This window comes from Pieris rapae, chromosome 15 (assembly GCF_905147795.1).
Source record: "Pieris rapae chromosome 15, ilPieRapa1.1, whole genome shotgun sequence".
In the NCBI taxonomy this organism is placed as follows: domain Eukaryota; kingdom Metazoa; phylum Arthropoda; class Insecta; order Lepidoptera; family Pieridae; genus Pieris; species Pieris rapae.
The window spans coordinates 7604333-7621281 of NC_059523.1; the positions used below are offsets into that span (position 1 = coordinate 7604333).

The window sequence follows — 16949 nt, forward strand, 5'->3', positions numbered from 1 at the left end:
ATGTTATTTCTATAATCGAAGCATTACTATGAATTAAACGATTAAATAATAAAATACTAGCTGGTTTATAAAAATACTGAACCGAATAATATAATATAAATAAGACCTGATCATAACTCCTACTCAGATAGAGTCGCAAGCATTATTAGTCAATCTATGAAGCTCATTGACTCCACGCATTTTAATCGGTATAGCGATTCTAATCAATTACGTTTGTTTACGAGATAGCGGTATATGCTTTTCGCTTACTGGTAGTTGAAGAGTCGTCTCAAGGCCGCCTACCTAGCTAAGCGTGGGCCTAGGACCAACAGACAATATTTGCCATATGCCCATGCGAGGCAGGCGTATGTTACATTGTATTATCGTGCGAATAAGTTAGTGATCGTGCTTTGAAAATAGGTAGTGCTATTTATATTTTTTATTTTGTTGAAGTGCGTCATGTTTAAATAATACGAGTGTTAATTTTATGGTTAATATATAATCTTGAGAAACTTTAAGCAGTGTACAATTTAAAGTAATGTTGTTCGTAATTTTTTTTTATATTAATATTAAACGCATATTAAATACGGCAAGAACCCATAAGATCTATAGAACTGCTGTGTTTGGCTTAGAGTCGTGTGCAATAGTGTACAAATAATAATAAGAATAAATCGTTTATTTGCAAAAAACGTGGTACATTCAATCAATTGAATGGTAGTAAAGTGAGATTAGAAGATACAGCAAACAACTTCAAGTATTCTTATAAACGCCAATTATTTCTAATAAATAACAACGCCAGAAGTCCAGTAAAGTATTTACAATGAGCATAAAATAATATAGTACATATATAATTTGTAATAAACGAACTATCAAGTCAACCACAACCAAATTTTATTCAAAAAAATAATGGATTGAATATTCTAACAATGACTATAAAATACAACCTTGAAGCCGTAAACTGAAGCAGTAATAAATCATTATACGGTTAATTCATTATCTAAAATACGTACATTTGTTTTATCATGTTTCTTAAACAACTCTTTTATATGACCTTACATTTATATGAAATACTAACTCTTCGCATGTTCCATTTATGGATATGGATAACGTTTCAAAATTATTTAAAATTTTAATTAGAAACATTCCATAAAATTTAAATCGCAAAGTAAGTTTACTATCTCCAAAGTGTCAATTGTATTCGATACGAGATGTATGTACTAAAGTTTGTAATATTTTGTAATAAAAAAAATAGTTCTAGAACGTTCATCACTTTCTGGTTTATCGTTATAAAGAATGTATATGTAAACATTGGATAGGCATTTTTTGTTACAAGTAGATATTATATATCTACATATAATAAAATGGTATCAATATTGTAATGGTGATAAATTAACTACGATAAAATGGTAATTCAAATCAACCACTTTACACTCGATATTTCAGAGTGAAGTGATAAAAATGGAGGAGGAAAATGGTGTGAAACAAACGCAGGCGCATAATCTTCTGGGACAAAAGACACAAACACCACAGAGAAGAAAAGACAATGCACTCACGAAAACCTTACGTTCATGTAAGTATTGCATGTAGCATAGCATAAATTACGAAAATTAAACTTTATTTTCTTCAATTTGAAGCATTCAAGAATGAAAGACTTTATTACTGAACCGGTATAGTCATAGTCATAGTCATAATATCTTTATTCATTTAGGTAAACATGTACACTTATGAACGTCAAGAAAAACAAATTAAATTAATCGTAAATTTACATTTACCACCAGTTCGCAAGTCAAGGGCGTAGAGCGGGTAAGAAATATATAAAAATTACCAATTCGACTTAGGGTCCTTCAAGAAAAGAGCGTACCAATTCTTAAAAGGCACTTACAACGCACTCGCGAGCCCTCTGACATTGAGAGTGTCCATGGGCGGCGGTATCACTTAACATCAGGTGAGCCTTCTGCCCGTTTGCCCCCTGTTCTATTAAAAAAAAAGAAGGAAAGCAACAAATGTTTTCTTCAACTGGCAAGTTAGCTCTGAGTCCGGTTTTAATCCTTCCGTTGTAGTTGATTCTTATCTCTTACGCATATAAATTGTTTAAATAAATAATTTACTTGTGTTAGAAAATTACGGATTTTTTAGATATTTCAAATATGGTGCGATTCAAAAATGTATCTACTAATAACCATTTACAAAAATAGAGCAACCTCTAAGCAATATCTTATCTCAATATGTTAAATATCTTTAATAATGGATGTTCTTCAAATCTGTACTGCGAAAATCTTCTTGTGTTTTATTTAATAGGTGATCAGATTTTCAGAAGATCTTATTGTAGATTCGTCGAGCATACGTACTAATCTATTGGGAGCACGTACGACGTTCGAATTCACTCCCGAGGGTTCAGAATACTGAACTCATATAATGCATAGGTGTTAAGCATTCTGTTTCATAGACATAGACACAACATTTATTACAAACAAAAACATATAAACGTTTCTGGAAAACTCAAATAAATTTTTTATAGAAATTTGTTAACGAAAAGTATAATTCTCGTAATATCTTTAAGAAACTGTAACGTATCAGAAATTATGACGTAATACGTGCATTTACAAAATTTATTACGATCAATGTAAACAGTCAGAAATGTGCATTCAAATATAGTTAAATATTTATGTAGTCAACATTTTTGCATGACAATGCTAATCAGCACAAAATTTTATATTCAATTATATTACAATCAAATGCGTCAATAAAGTTATAAAATTATTATCACTTTGACTATAAAACAAACTATTCTAGCACTAATTCGATTTGACTAGTAGCTGTGCTCAGCGGCTTTGCCCGCGATAATTCCACCTTAGTTTTTGAGATAAGGATGTTTAATTAACTAAGGAAACTATTCACTATCACGTAAACAATAAAAAAATATGTATGTAAGATCTGTCTTTGAAGCACAATTTTTTAAATATATTTTCGTTATCGACGCACGTAAAAATTCTGATAAATTATATGTTGTGGAACACCAAATGCTATATATTATGTTAATTCTATCATTTCCACTTTGACGCATGACGTTCCTTAACATAGCTCTCTTAAAAAGCACTTTCTGCCAAACACCACCTCTTTATGAAAGCTGCCATAAAAAATCAGAATATAAGAGACAGAGTACAAAATTTCCGCGAATGCCCAAAAGTATTTAATTTTGGGATTACAATCAAACGTCTTACTAGCCGTCAAAGAATCAAAACTTGTGGCTAGATGGGATGTCCTTGATGTATGAATGGTAAGACGGGGTTTGGCTTAGCTCCGTCTCACCTCCCTCGGACCAGCAAAAAAGCTGGGATGGTTCAAGAACAGGCGTACAGTGATGAACGGCTGAAATATAAGAGTCTCACTCCAACTTCGATTTTGTTCTCTTTGAAGTAGAGACTCTTGGGTTCAAGTGCACAGTCGCTAATTAAAGATCTAGTTACCGCTTGAAGTTCCGCATTCCTGGTGCTTTTCACGCTCGGCGATGAATATCGTAATACAGGGAGGAAATTCTGCCAGCGTTACCACAAAGGGACCAAACTTATTAAATTTGTCTTACTTTTCAATTTTTTAAGTATAAATAATATAATGATTATTATTATACTATATAATATATAGTATGGGAATATTCTATTACACAATTAATAAAATTTTAAAATAAAATTTAAATTATAAGTTCCAATATAGCGACGTATAATACTTATATTAGAAAATTTGGACGGCTCAAACAAGAAATATTTAATAACAATGGCAACAAGTGTTTAACTAGCTGTTCCATATATATAATTGTTTCAGGCTGCTACATACCACAACGGTACATTTTGGGTGTTATGGGCTTGTTGGGTGTCTGCAATGCTTACACAATGCGCGTATGCCTAAACTTAGCTATAACACAAATGGTAAATCGCACTAAGTCCAGTACAGACCATTTCGACCCCGACGCCTGTCCCAACGACGAAGTCATCGGAAATGCAACTGCTATTCTTAAACCAGTAAGTATATTAAGTACGTCATATATACATGTAAATCTTTAGGTGCTAATTGTTTAATATTGAAAAGTACCTTTTACCTAGATAACATTGAAGATGTTTGGAAAATGAAAAACCGCTTTATGTACAAGATTGCTAATAATGTTATTGTTTTTCAATGAAATCTCATACACATCGTTGCATTCAATGGAACTACAGACAAAAGCAGTGGTCCCATACTTCCTTAGGGGTCTCTTCTGTGGCATTTTCGTACGCTTCTATCGCATCTTCTAAAGCGTATACCTCGAATTTTATCTTTAGTTCTTGGAAATAAATGAAAGTCGTAGGGCGCCAGGTCAGGACTGTATGGCGGATGACTCATTATCTTAACACCTGCCATTGTCAAATATTCAACAGACCGTTTTGCGAAGTATGCTAAAGCATTGTCGTGGTCGTGGTGCGCTGCTGTCGAATTTTTTCAGGACAACAAGGAAACAGCGATTGACCAGTCTGCAGTAACTGTCCTTCTATCTTCTAGCACTTAAGTCGCGTGATGACCTTTGCAACCAAAGAATGAGGCAATCATCTTTTTCCTTGACTGCTTCTTTTCTTTACATTAGTTGGCAGATCCTTTAATCAAGATTTAAATCCTTTGATTAAGATTATTAGTTATACTTCACTTGTGGTTTTTCTTTTGAATTTCCCTGTGTTACACCTAGCGGAAGAGCTTGTAAATTGTTTTTATCTTATTGTCTATCATCTTCACAGAATACTATATAAAACACTGATTTTGTAACTCCAAAATTTAGCTAATTCTAACTGCTTATATTTATTTTTGCTGTATCTTAATTGATTGTGAGCAAAAAAGTTCTAATCACAAAAATATGGAAATACAAAAGTCATATACTGAACTGAACGCAGGCCTTTTTGGGTTTAAACTAAAAAAATACGGCAGTTTTTAATGCAATTAAATGTAAACATTTATGAATATTGACATGATTTTTGTTAACTTAAGTTATTGTATGAACAGGTGATATAATACAAATAACAGCTGCTATTAAAACTATATTTTACTAATAGATTAGACTCACGTGAGAGAAAAATACGGAAAAACTGTTAATTTTTTTAATTTAGTAACAATGAGTGGATACTGAGTTCGCGTCAGGTTATCAAAGTACATTTTTATGAATATTAAATAACACAAATTTCCGTATAATATACAAATAACATAGCTGACTTCAATTGTTATGTAAGTATCATAATAAAAGCTGTTTTTTAATAATATTAATAAAAAGAAGAAACTATCACCGCGTCAAATCAAATGCTAATCTAGGTAAATTATTTATTTATTATTTCACACAAATATACATAGCAGAGCTACTTTATTCTCTTTTATTAAACCAAAAAGGTTTTTATTTTTTCACATGGTCTGGACGGTTGTAGCTGACTTGCTATTCGATACAATGGCCGCCATTCATTATTTGTCCTTTTTGTGGTGTGTATAACGCTGTACACAAAGGACCATAATTTTAAATATAGAAATGTATCTGAGAAGGATGGGGATGTAGACCTTGTCAATGTGAAATAACATTTTATGCATCCTTTAGCAAAATTTTCATATTGATTCTTATAACTTTTCAAAGTTAATAGTTGCTGAGTTCCATTGTCGTACAAGATGCATCTGATGCAATGTTAACTTACGTACATCAAACAGTCATACATTTGTGTCTGCGAAATAATTGTTAGGTTATTTATCCATCATGCACAAATTTCAAATCAAATCAAATCAAAAATCATTTATTCATATAGGTAACACAATGTACAGTTATGAACGTCAAAAAAAAGAAATATACATTAAATGATTCTAATTTTACATTTACTGCCAGTTCTCAAATCAAGGGCGTAGAACGGAAGAGAAGAACTGGCGATAAACTCTCCGCCTTTCTTTGTTTCAACAGTTGTGTGTCAACAGTTTTATAATAAAATTATACATTTCAGTACGCAATCTTCGACTGGGATGAAAAGACACAAGGATTGATATTAAGTGGTTTTTACTATGGGTACGCGGCCACTCAAGTACCGGGCGGATACTTGGCTGAAAAGTTCGGAGGGAAATGGACTTTGGGTGTAGGCCTTCTCAGTACCGCACTGTTTACTTTCTTGACCCCAATTGTCATTCGGGCAGGAGGTGCTACTTGGTTGTTTATACTGAGAGTTCTGCAGGGAATGGGAGAGGTGAGTCGAAAATCTGTTACTAACATTGCCTGATTTTGCGTGTATATAATTCGATTAGCTTGGTCCGTGGGCATAAATAATTATGGGCTACTCGTAAATATTTACGTTTATTCGTATCGTAGCAATCATCGGAGTTTAGTAAATATAGTGGGTGACAGAGTTAGCTCCTTTTTAGGGGCAATCAAAGGGCAATCATATTATTCCGTTATCATAGAAAACTCTAAACTTTAATTTAACGAACGGAATGGAAATGAGTATAGATAATATTTGTATAGATTTATGTAAAAAACTATGGGAAATTATGTAACTATAATTTACATGCGTTTTAACACCCTATATTGCTCTATACATTTAAAGTCTTTCCTAGACGTGACGCTACCAAAATAGTGGGTTTTGGTTCTAACATCCTCCAGCTATAGAATCCAGTACTAAATTAATTAAAATAAGACCAAATTAAAGTCAATTCTATAATATCAGCACATTGGAAATGCCAAATTTGCGTCAAAAGATAGAGTAAAATTTCAACATTTCAATAGAGTCTTATATTATATTAAATAGCTGTAAGTAAACTGTATTAAAGCACAGACCGTGCCTGGAACGGTTCTGTGAAAAAATCATTCTCTACATAAAGGCGGCAAACAAGACAGAAAGAGCGGGTCTCGCGAGGAATTGCGCCCCGGCTCACCCATGAATATTGTTAATAAAAATATCACCGATGTAGTCGGGGCGTAATTCCCGACGCGTTAAATAGTAGGAGTGATATATAAAGTCCCTGGACACTATGGCAGGGGAGTAGAGTGAAAATTAATTTAAAAAAAAAAGTAAAGGTCCAGAGAGACAAAAAAATATTGGATTAGTGTTTATATCTGTTAAATACGAGGTGTTCGATAAATAGTTTTAAGTTAAGTTTTAAGAAGTCATTTGTTTGCATCGTGTCGGAACGTAATCTTAAAAATTGATAAAATTTAACTAAGTAAATATCTCTGCTTACTATAGAGCTGGTAAATCAACTTGAAAGCAACAATTTGAACTGGTGACTAAGTCGAAAAATAAAATAACATTTAATATAATTACATTTCGGTAGATAAAAACAGGCATACTTAAATTTTTCTTTTTAGGGTCCAACCATGCCAGCGCTTATGATAATGCTGGCACGATGGGTACCACCCCATGAGAGAGGATTTCAAGGCGCCCTGGTGTTTGGAGGCGCCCAGATCGGAAATATTTTCGGCTCATTCATGTCTGGAATACTTTTAGCCGATGGCAATGATTGGGCGTACGTATTCTATTTCTTCGGAGGCTTTGGTATACTTTGGTTCGTTTTGTGGGTAAGTTATACATTTAAAATCTAATTATAACTGTGTACTACCCGCAGAAAGCATTACCTTTATTATTATGTAGAGACGGAGGCATTTATTTACAAAAGCTGATACTTATAAAACTCTTTTGTATGAATTCAGAATAAACGATTGTATGTATGGTTTTAAATACTTACCATATAAATGAACTTTAATCCTTCTCAAATTCCTATGACTATGCATAAAACTGTTCAATTTCAATAGTGAATACATATCAATAAAACAAAATTCAATAGTGAATACATATCATTTATATGTCCATTACATGTAAAACAATAATTCCGTTATATAACCATTGTTATCTAACGTAAAAAATCATAAAAACTAAAACATAAAAAACGTAAAAAATGATAACAAATTAAAATACGGAGTTTTGATACCCCATAATCTAATTTGGAGAATCACCTACTAATTGTTTGTAAGTACGGCACAATAATACAAATTGTCGTGTAATATTGATTTGTAAATGAGTTCGAATGAAAATTATCTGAATTTCTCGTGATGGCGTATGTCCTTTGTATGTCTATGTCTTATATATATATATAGATGATGGATATATATATTAATATGTCCATCATCATATTTATCCCCAGCACACAAAATATTAATAAGTAACAGACTCTGAGATATGAAATCAAATTCTCAGGTCCTTATAACTATATGTTATGTTCCTCCAATAGATGCTTATCTATTATACTTATTCAATCTCACAGTTTATCGTTCCTAAGCAATAAGTTTTGGATTTCCGCCATTAGGTTTGCAATAGGCTGCCCTACTCCATACGATTGCCTACCTTCGTAACATCTTTTAAAACCCTTCTACATGAATACTTCTTAACCATATCGTATCCAATCATCAAGACTTTTTCAATTCTTCTGTTTCTCTTCAATTCTTGTGTCATCGCAATTAACGAATCCGTGAGATGAGTTTTCAGTTTTTTTTATAGATTAAGGTTCTATATTTATGTTATAACATTTGTACACATTTGCACTGTACCCATCATATTTATTATTTTATTCCTTTACTAAGATCTGGAGGAGATCGCTTGTTAGCGAGAAGGCAGCACGTTGCATCCCTTATAATTAATCTGTTTTTTTGTTATTTGCTTTTGTATACATGTATCGAAGTGTGAATAAATCAATTACATACATTTTCTTGAAAAATTTAGGTTAGGCATTGAATTTAACATTTTCGTTTATTTTTCCAGAGTCTTTTATGCTATTCAACGCCGAATTCGCATCCCTACATCACGAAGAAGGAATTAAATTACTTAAATAAGAATGTAACTACTTCTGAATCGAGTAATGCGAAGGATCCGGTACCTTGGAAGGCAATATTGCGATCAGTACCCGCCTGGGCGCTTGTTTGGGCTGCGGTAAGTAAAGGAATATAATTTTAGGGTAAAATTTTCGGATGTAGTTTATTTCACATCTGATTTAACGGGAGATATTGTACTCTATCTGGTAGATTTTTTAATTAAAATGTAAGTTATAAAATAAAAAAAAATACCTAATTGAATTTATTGGAGTAAACTCAAACTCAAAAATATCTTTATTCATATAGGTAAACATGTACACATATGAACGTCAAAAAAAAACAAATAAATTTAATTGTAAATTTACTTTTACAACCAGTTCGCAAATCAAGGGCGTAGAGCGGGTAAGAAGAACTGGCAAGAAACTTTCCGCCACTCTTTTCAATCGCCAAGTTTTTAATACAAATTGTTTGAACTGCAGCAAATCAATCCCAAGAATTAGGGTCATTTAAGTATTCGTCACATTTATAAAAGGCTTTATTAATTAATTTACTTTTAACGAGGGCTTTGAATTTATTTAGTGATAATACTCTAATTTTGCTTGGGAGTTTTCCATATTTCACTATACAACACGTCGACCTCGGTCGGGGTGAAGGCCTAATGTCACCACTCCATACAAATCCTCGCTACAATTTTTGAATTCTGCCCGCTATCCCCGTTATTCCATCTTTCAAGTTCCTGGTGGGCATCCTCTGATTCTTCTTCCCACTTAGACAACCCATAAGTGTCTTCTTGACCCATCTGCCATCACTAATGTGGGTAATGTGGCCGGTTCATTTTCCCTCTCTGTTATAACGTCTTTTATGTTTGTATGTCATATAACACCGTTTTTAACTTTGTCTTTAAGTTTTAATCGTAGTTTTTATTATTACTAATGTTTAGTCGAACTCAACACGTAGAAACGATCCTTACCCTTCGACGTGTACAAATATATAATCTGTCATACAGATATGTATTTTTTAATTACAAGCGTTTTTCTTTTAAGTCAGATATTAATTTCAATTTAAAAAATAACACAGAAGATTGCAATAACTGCGCCGGAAGCTGTTTTATTGGTGTCGTTTTATGGTAATACTCACGATTTATATGAGCAGTCCCGTAGTCGAATGCCTTCGAGAGAGAATTTATTTGAATCATATAATGTAAGTCCTTATATCAAATTGCTGATAAGACGCATTTGAGTAGTAGTAAGATAGTCAGTTATACATATATATATATATATACTTAAGGATATATAAGAAATCACAGTAACTTTGTAAGATATAAAATTTAGTTATAGGCAATATGTTTATTTTTTTAAGTTTTTAAAGTCCTGTTTTGAAATAATTCTATATATAATTACAAACTGAATTTTTGTAAAGTCAGGCAGATATGTACTATTATTTGTTTACTCCACAAGTATTTCCATATAAAAAGTATTAAACTGAGTCAAATAGAAACAGATAAAACTTAACCTCTATAAATGTCTATGACTTGAAACAAAATATTCAAATTTTTTAATGCTTGCGTAATCTTTATGCCTTTAGTGACCATGAACCAACCTTGGCTATATTGACAATGTAAGCGAAGTACATGTACTTCTTTGTTCAGTAAATAGTTTATTTAAATGGACATAATCACAAAATTCACTTTTCCTTTGTAATGATTCTAAAATATTTATATGCGACTCTTTTCTGATGAATGCATTTTAATTACTACAACATATTTAGTACTTAGAACTCAAATAAACAAACTAAATAACTCTCTACGTCTCTATATATTTTTTTAATCAAATATAGTATTTCTTTGACTTATTTATTGAATAAAATTATCCAATTCGTCTTATATACGATGGTAATTATCGCATAATATAGTCATGGGTTAATTTTCAGCAGAGCAGGAAGGCTAGAGGGAAAAAATAATCTGTCCCGTGTGCCAATAGTGGTTTATGGAATCTCAGGCAAAACAGTATGCAACATTGACTTTTAGGCATATGTGGTTAAAATGAAACCACGATTTGAACTTGAGTATTCTAGTAATTTTAAAGCCACAAACAATACGCACATACAGCTTTATTCACCAAACCGTACTAGGTTAATGACTCAAGAAATCCGGTTGGAACTTGAGTGGGCGCCACGCAACCGTATAATTATCTATATTGCAAAATATACCCAAACGTTGTTGACGTGACACTAATGCCTTATCATAAAATAATACTCGTCTCTAATAATACCATGAAATTCTGTTTTAATTCGACACTTGACAATTATACTGTTTTTTGTCTAGAGATGAAATTATTCTAGAAATTACTTAATACTTTATTTCAACACCTATATGAGGCCAGTTAAAGTTTTACAAGAAAACGTAATATTAAATTCACTTATGGAACAGCTGTCTGTCAACTGTCAATTGTTTTTTTATCTTCTGCACTCAAACATAAATCAAGCCTTTTTCATAATTTATTTGACAGGTGGGCCACGACTGGGGCTATTACACAATGGTAACAGACCTACCGAAGTACTCGCACGACGTTCTCAAATTCAATATTGCAACCACTGGAGTTCTAACCGCATTGCCATATATTGCGATGTGGCTTAGTTCCTTTGTATTTGGTTTCGTTTGCGACATATGTATTAAGAAAGGCTGGCATACGATTAAGACTGGGAGAATCATTCACACAACTATTGGTAACTAAAATTCTATTCTAGAATATTTGCTATAATATTTTATTTATATAAACGTACGTAGTTTGTAAAGCAAATTTATAGTTTTTAAAGCATACAATTTTTACTCATCGAACTATTAGAAAACATGTTCGATCTGCGATAGTAAGGTCTTTGATTCGAACCAGGATAGGGATGACATTTTTAGAAATGACACTATATCATACCTAACCTTTACAAAACATGTAGTGGGTAGACACCTTAAATGGTGAATTTCAATAAAGATTAGCTGCCGTCTTGGATAGCTTTATTATACAAAAAACATCTACATAACTGGGCATGTCTTGATAACGTTCCTCATCTAATACTTAATTTTATTTCAGCTGCTACGGGTCCTGCAATTTGTATAATAATGGCGTCTTACTCTGGTTGTGATAGAGTTGCTGCTATGGTATATTTTGTATTGTCTATGGCACTGATGGGAGGTTTCTACAGTGGTATGAAGGTATGCTACTAGAATTTAATCATTTAGGTATAGTTTTTCATCTGATAGAGTCGTGTCTTAAATTGTCGTATATAAAAACGGTATAAATTATTGGCCTGTTATTTTATTTACTGATAATGAAAAACCATTTTATACATAAAATTTTTTTTAATTTCATATTTTTTACTATTTTTAAAATACTTACGAGGAATAGGGAAATACCGAATTGTTACATATCTATATCTTATTTTAGAACATAATATTGTTTCCCAGTATTTGAATTTATCAATAAACTGAAAGAATCTCCCATCTGTTGTTGATGAACGATTGACTAACGAATTTATATTGTTTCAGGTAAACGCATTGGATTTGGCCCCAAATTATGCTGGTTCACTGACATCTCTTGTCAATACGACATCGACGTTCGCTGGAATCATAACACCCTACCTCATAGGATTGTTGACGCCTGACGTAAGTTTCTTGGCAAAGTTTTAATCGCATAGTATCACATGTAATATATTTTAAGTGAATAAAATAGACTTTTGACTAAATAAATTACAAATCAAAAAATAAAATGGTTAGCATGACAACATTACGCGCATTTAAGAAGCCACTTGGAACATAGCACACTCAAGTAAAAATACTTAACTATGGTAGAGCGAATACAAAATAAGTTTACTCGTTATATGAGGATATAGTACCCGTTTTACCCGCTAGAGTCCGACATTGTTTGTTTTGGATCTAGTTAGTTACACTCAGCGAGGGTTAAGAAGGGATTTAGCTATCTAGATCTATATTATGTACTTGCGTTAGAGAGAATGGGTCTGGGAATACCGATTATTCACACTAGGCATGGGAAACGGCTTTGATGCAGGCGCGCACAAACTTGCGCAGAGACTCACTAAATACGCGTGCAGTTTAACACTGCCTGAAATCCCAAGAGTGGCATTATCCATTGTTATTGGAAGGTTAAGCTTAAGTTTTTTTTTCTGCTATGGAATAAGTGTTAAGTTGTATAAAATAAGTTTGCGTTATACGTTTTAACGTACTATTAATTTAAACATACAAGGTTACCTTAGGAGTTTGCTAACTCTTACATTGTCAGTTTGTTAGCCTAGTGGCTAAGTGTGTTATAAACGATCCTGCGTTTTTATACCGACTGTGCACCACATTTTGTACTACGAAATTTTGCCGAAACCTAAAAACTACAATACCAATAACGGAACACCAGAAATATATCTTTAATAATCACAAATAGCACGGTAGAAATATAAAAATAAAAAGTATTTATTGCTTTTTTTTAAATACTGTTTCATTTACACTGAAGAATATTAAAATCCTATTGAAAAACTCGTAGCAATAGTAAATTAAAATTTCAAACAAAGATACCAAACTTGTCAAAGCAACAATATCGGATATTGAGCTTCGAAGCTTTGTAAAGTGAACAGTAATCGAATGTGACTGAACTGTCCGGATAGATTTTCCAATTTACTGCGGATATAATCGGATTATATGCTTCTGACGTGTTCAATCCGAATTTCACAATAACCATGTTACATCTATGTAAACATCGACGTTGCAATATCATTATCGTTCGTTCATGCATTTAATTCTCAGTTAAACCTTCTTAATTTTCACATGGTGACAAGAGTTTCCCCACTGACTTTCCACGTAATATCCTTTAGAATTCAAATAAACTAAAAGTTAGTAACACATTCACACAAAATCAATTCAAAGAAAATTAAACATGGAATTTGTTAAAATAAGGTTGATGTGCTGGCATAAACACGTTTTTTTTAAATTTACTATTTACTTAGTCTATGCCCGTTACAAGATTGTTTAATTGTTAACTGTGGATTATCATGAATTGTAATATTTTGTGAAAATTCGTGTTCGTTTTCATAACCCCACTACTTCTTTTTATATTTTGATTTGATTCTCTCTTTTTATAATACATAGATAGCTTTAGAAAAATAAATGTAATATCTATTCGTAATTATTTTAATCACGTCATTTTCAGTCAACACTCGTGCAATGGCGGACAGCATTCTGGGTATGTTTCACGGTGTTAGTTGGTACGAACGTAGTTTACTGTATATGGGCGGATGGGGAGCAACAATGGTGGGATGACGTCAGAAAGTTCGGCTACCCAGCAGACTGGAAGCACGGATCACTTTTACGAGATGACGTCATTGAACAACCAGAAGCAGTTAAGCTATCGAGTAGAAAAGATACTGACGATGATTAAGAAAAGATTTTAGCGTCCAAAAGTAGAATTGATGTGTGAGATATTGTTTGATATTAGCAGCCCAGTGTGTAAAATACGTTTGAATATCACATATTTTATAATTAATTATTTATGCCATTTTTATTTGCCATATTATAGTTTTTAATTAAAACTACAGAGTAACAGTTTAAATAAACGCTAAAACTATTTTAACTAAAGTACCAATTTATCTCTGACAGTGTGATAACGCTAAAGATGTTGATCAGTGTCTTAATTAATAATAATATAGTTTTATTAAAAAGATACTTTCGAAATGTTCTAGAATATACTGCAAAAATATCTATATACTTCTCAAGTTACCATGACACCTCAACCTCTTAATCTAAACCAGACTAATTATATTGTTTTATCTAATGTCCTCTTTCATCATTTTTTCTCATATGTTGTTCCCGCTAAGTGGAAGAAAGATCAGTTAAAGTATGTCCTAATTAAGTAAAATAAATAAAGGTTATCATTGTTGAAAAGTTCAAACCGAAATTTCTCTCTCTCTCTCTCAGTCTTGAATTAAAGATATAATATACCCTCATTTATTAAACTAAGTCAGTCATACAATTGTTTTAACTGATCTATTTTCAAATATTGTTAACAACGTATTTTTGGTGAAGTTTACTCAGTCTCATATTAAAGCGATTTGAGCTAATTTAGTAGCCATATGTCACATCGATATATTCGAATTGTTTAATATTTTTTTATGATCTATATGTGCGTATACTGGGCATTTAAACTAAGTTATAATCAAGGAATTTAGTTAAAATATCATCTATTGTGTTACCCGTTTGTGTTGTTATGATGTAGATAAGATCTAATTAATAAATTGTTAATTATGAAAATAAATCTGCTTAAACGCGAATTTGTTTAAAATTGTATGTGGAGTTTTTTAATAATATATTCGCATTCTGTAAAAGTTTTACTAAAATTAATAAAACATATTTATACTTCATACTGTAATAAGTTTTCGGGATTACAATAACTCCATGAAGTTTCATGTAACACATAGGTTATAGTTGTAACAAAAATATTGTATCAAAGACCTAACAGCCCGCCTAGTCAATTTCTGAATTTTGTATACCATCGTTTTGTTTGTATATGTAATATACATACACTGTATTATTGTCTGCATGTGTTTAATACTCATTAAATTATAAATTGGTTATTGATAATTTTATTACTTGACATCGTGATCAGTAAACATCCATCCCAAGAACTATGTGATTACAAAATTTTAATTTCTTCTCGGGTAATTTATAGTTTTCCTTTAAAGACGAGATCAGATTTTATTAAAATTATGATTTTAGTTGTATTTTTTGTATCTTCACGAAACAGATTACTATTGATACATCAGTTTAATCAAGATAGTTTAATCTAAAGTAGACAACAGTTTACGTAATAAAAAAAGATGCGCTACAAATCATGGCCTCAGTCAGAGATCATTGTTCTGTATCTGATGTTGACTTTTCGATTGGAAGGGTGGTTTCTTTACGATCGTTTCCTTCATACGAGTTTGTATTAATTAAATGCACAGCCGGGATTTGAGCCTACAACCTCGGAGATGAGAGTCGGCCAACACTGTTTTATATATAAATGTATTTTCTTGTAAATAACTACAGCAGTGAAGAGAGCCCTTATATAATTAAACTAAATTTACTGACAATCATTAATCTAAGATTAGTGGTCATTGTAATTATATCAGTAAGGTGAAAAGGACGAGTTGATATATTCGTATAGGAGTGTATCTAGTTTAGTGCGGCGTTTCTTGCCTCCCACAGTACCGGCAACACTCGTCTCTCCAAGTTATGGCCACCGCTGCGTCCTAAACTTATTTGGTATTCACCAAAATGTTGCGATATCGTTATATGATAAATTAAAGCTATGAAAAAAAAAAGTTTCAACCAAATCCTATTTTCGTTGTAGGTCCTCTTTGAATATGTTATATAAATGGTGTACTGAAGGCGGCGAACCCGGTCACCTGTTGCTTTGGATGATAAAGGTGTAGACAGTACATGATGTTTTCGGTAGGATTGGTATAAATCAGAATGAAAGAGAGTTCATATCTACACTTGAATTGCCTAATGAATATGATCCCGATAGAGAAGGTAGACTAGATATTTTGGAGCCTTTGCCTGAAGAGTTAGGAAAACTCGAGATAAAATGTCATAACAATATAATATATTAAAAGAAAATTGTGAGCCGTCACGGGACGCGTGGCAAATGTGAAACATCGATATAATTTTGTAAAGTAATATGCAGAAAAGAAAGGCGCTACTAAAACATGTGGTCGACGCATACGTCATGTCAAACTTTACGTATCCCTTTTTTCCAGAATTTGTTGGTATCAATTTAAGTATAGCACCATCTACTAGCAAGTACCGTGTTATTATTATGGCTAAACAATACTAACGTTGATTTGTTTTGTGCTATATACCATAAATTCTTTAAATTATTAAATTTGTTGTGAAAACTGCGTAATAATTGAACCTTATATTTTAACCTTAGATTAAAGGATATTATGGATTTCTGCATATTCGTGACGAAATTTTCTATATATTTGTTTTTATATGAACATTTTTGATACTTCTATTACTTTAAATTTCTCTTTTATTATGAATTGTCTAATAGTGAAATAGGTTACACCCATTATATCAGCGCTTACACAAATA

General features: G+C 32.1%; 1 protein-coding gene across 1 annotated transcript; it reads left to right on the forward strand.

The window, feature by feature from the left end:
* Positions 1-251: 251 nt before the first annotated feature.
* Positions 252-15445, forward strand: LOC110992797 (putative inorganic phosphate cotransporter). Its single transcript, XM_022258765.2, has 10 exons — positions 252-399; positions 1423-1549; positions 3799-3995; positions 5970-6206; positions 7325-7534; positions 8772-8939; positions 11329-11545; positions 11905-12026; positions 12360-12476; positions 14026-15445. Exons 2-10 carry the CDS (start codon positions 1438-1440, stop codon positions 14251-14253), a joined length of 1608 nt encoding a protein of 535 aa, XP_022114457.2. The 5' UTR covers positions 252-399; positions 1423-1437; the 3' UTR covers positions 14254-15445.
* The last annotated feature ends 1504 nt before the right edge of the window (positions 15446-16949 follow it).

Excerpts from the sequence above, each read along its gene's own strand:
- LOC110992797 (XM_022258765.2), top strand. The coding sequence starts at position 1,438 with ATGGAGGAGGAAAATGGTGTGAAACAAACGCAGGCGCATAATCTTCTG. Across the intron at positions 3,996-5,969 it reads CAACTGCTATTCTTAAACCA|TACGCAATCTTCGACTGGGA; the intron begins GTAAGTATATTA and ends TATACATTTCAG. Across the intron at positions 11,546-11,904 it reads AATCATTCACACAACTATTG|CTGCTACGGGTCCTGCAATT; the intron begins GTAACTAAAATT and ends ATTTTATTTCAG.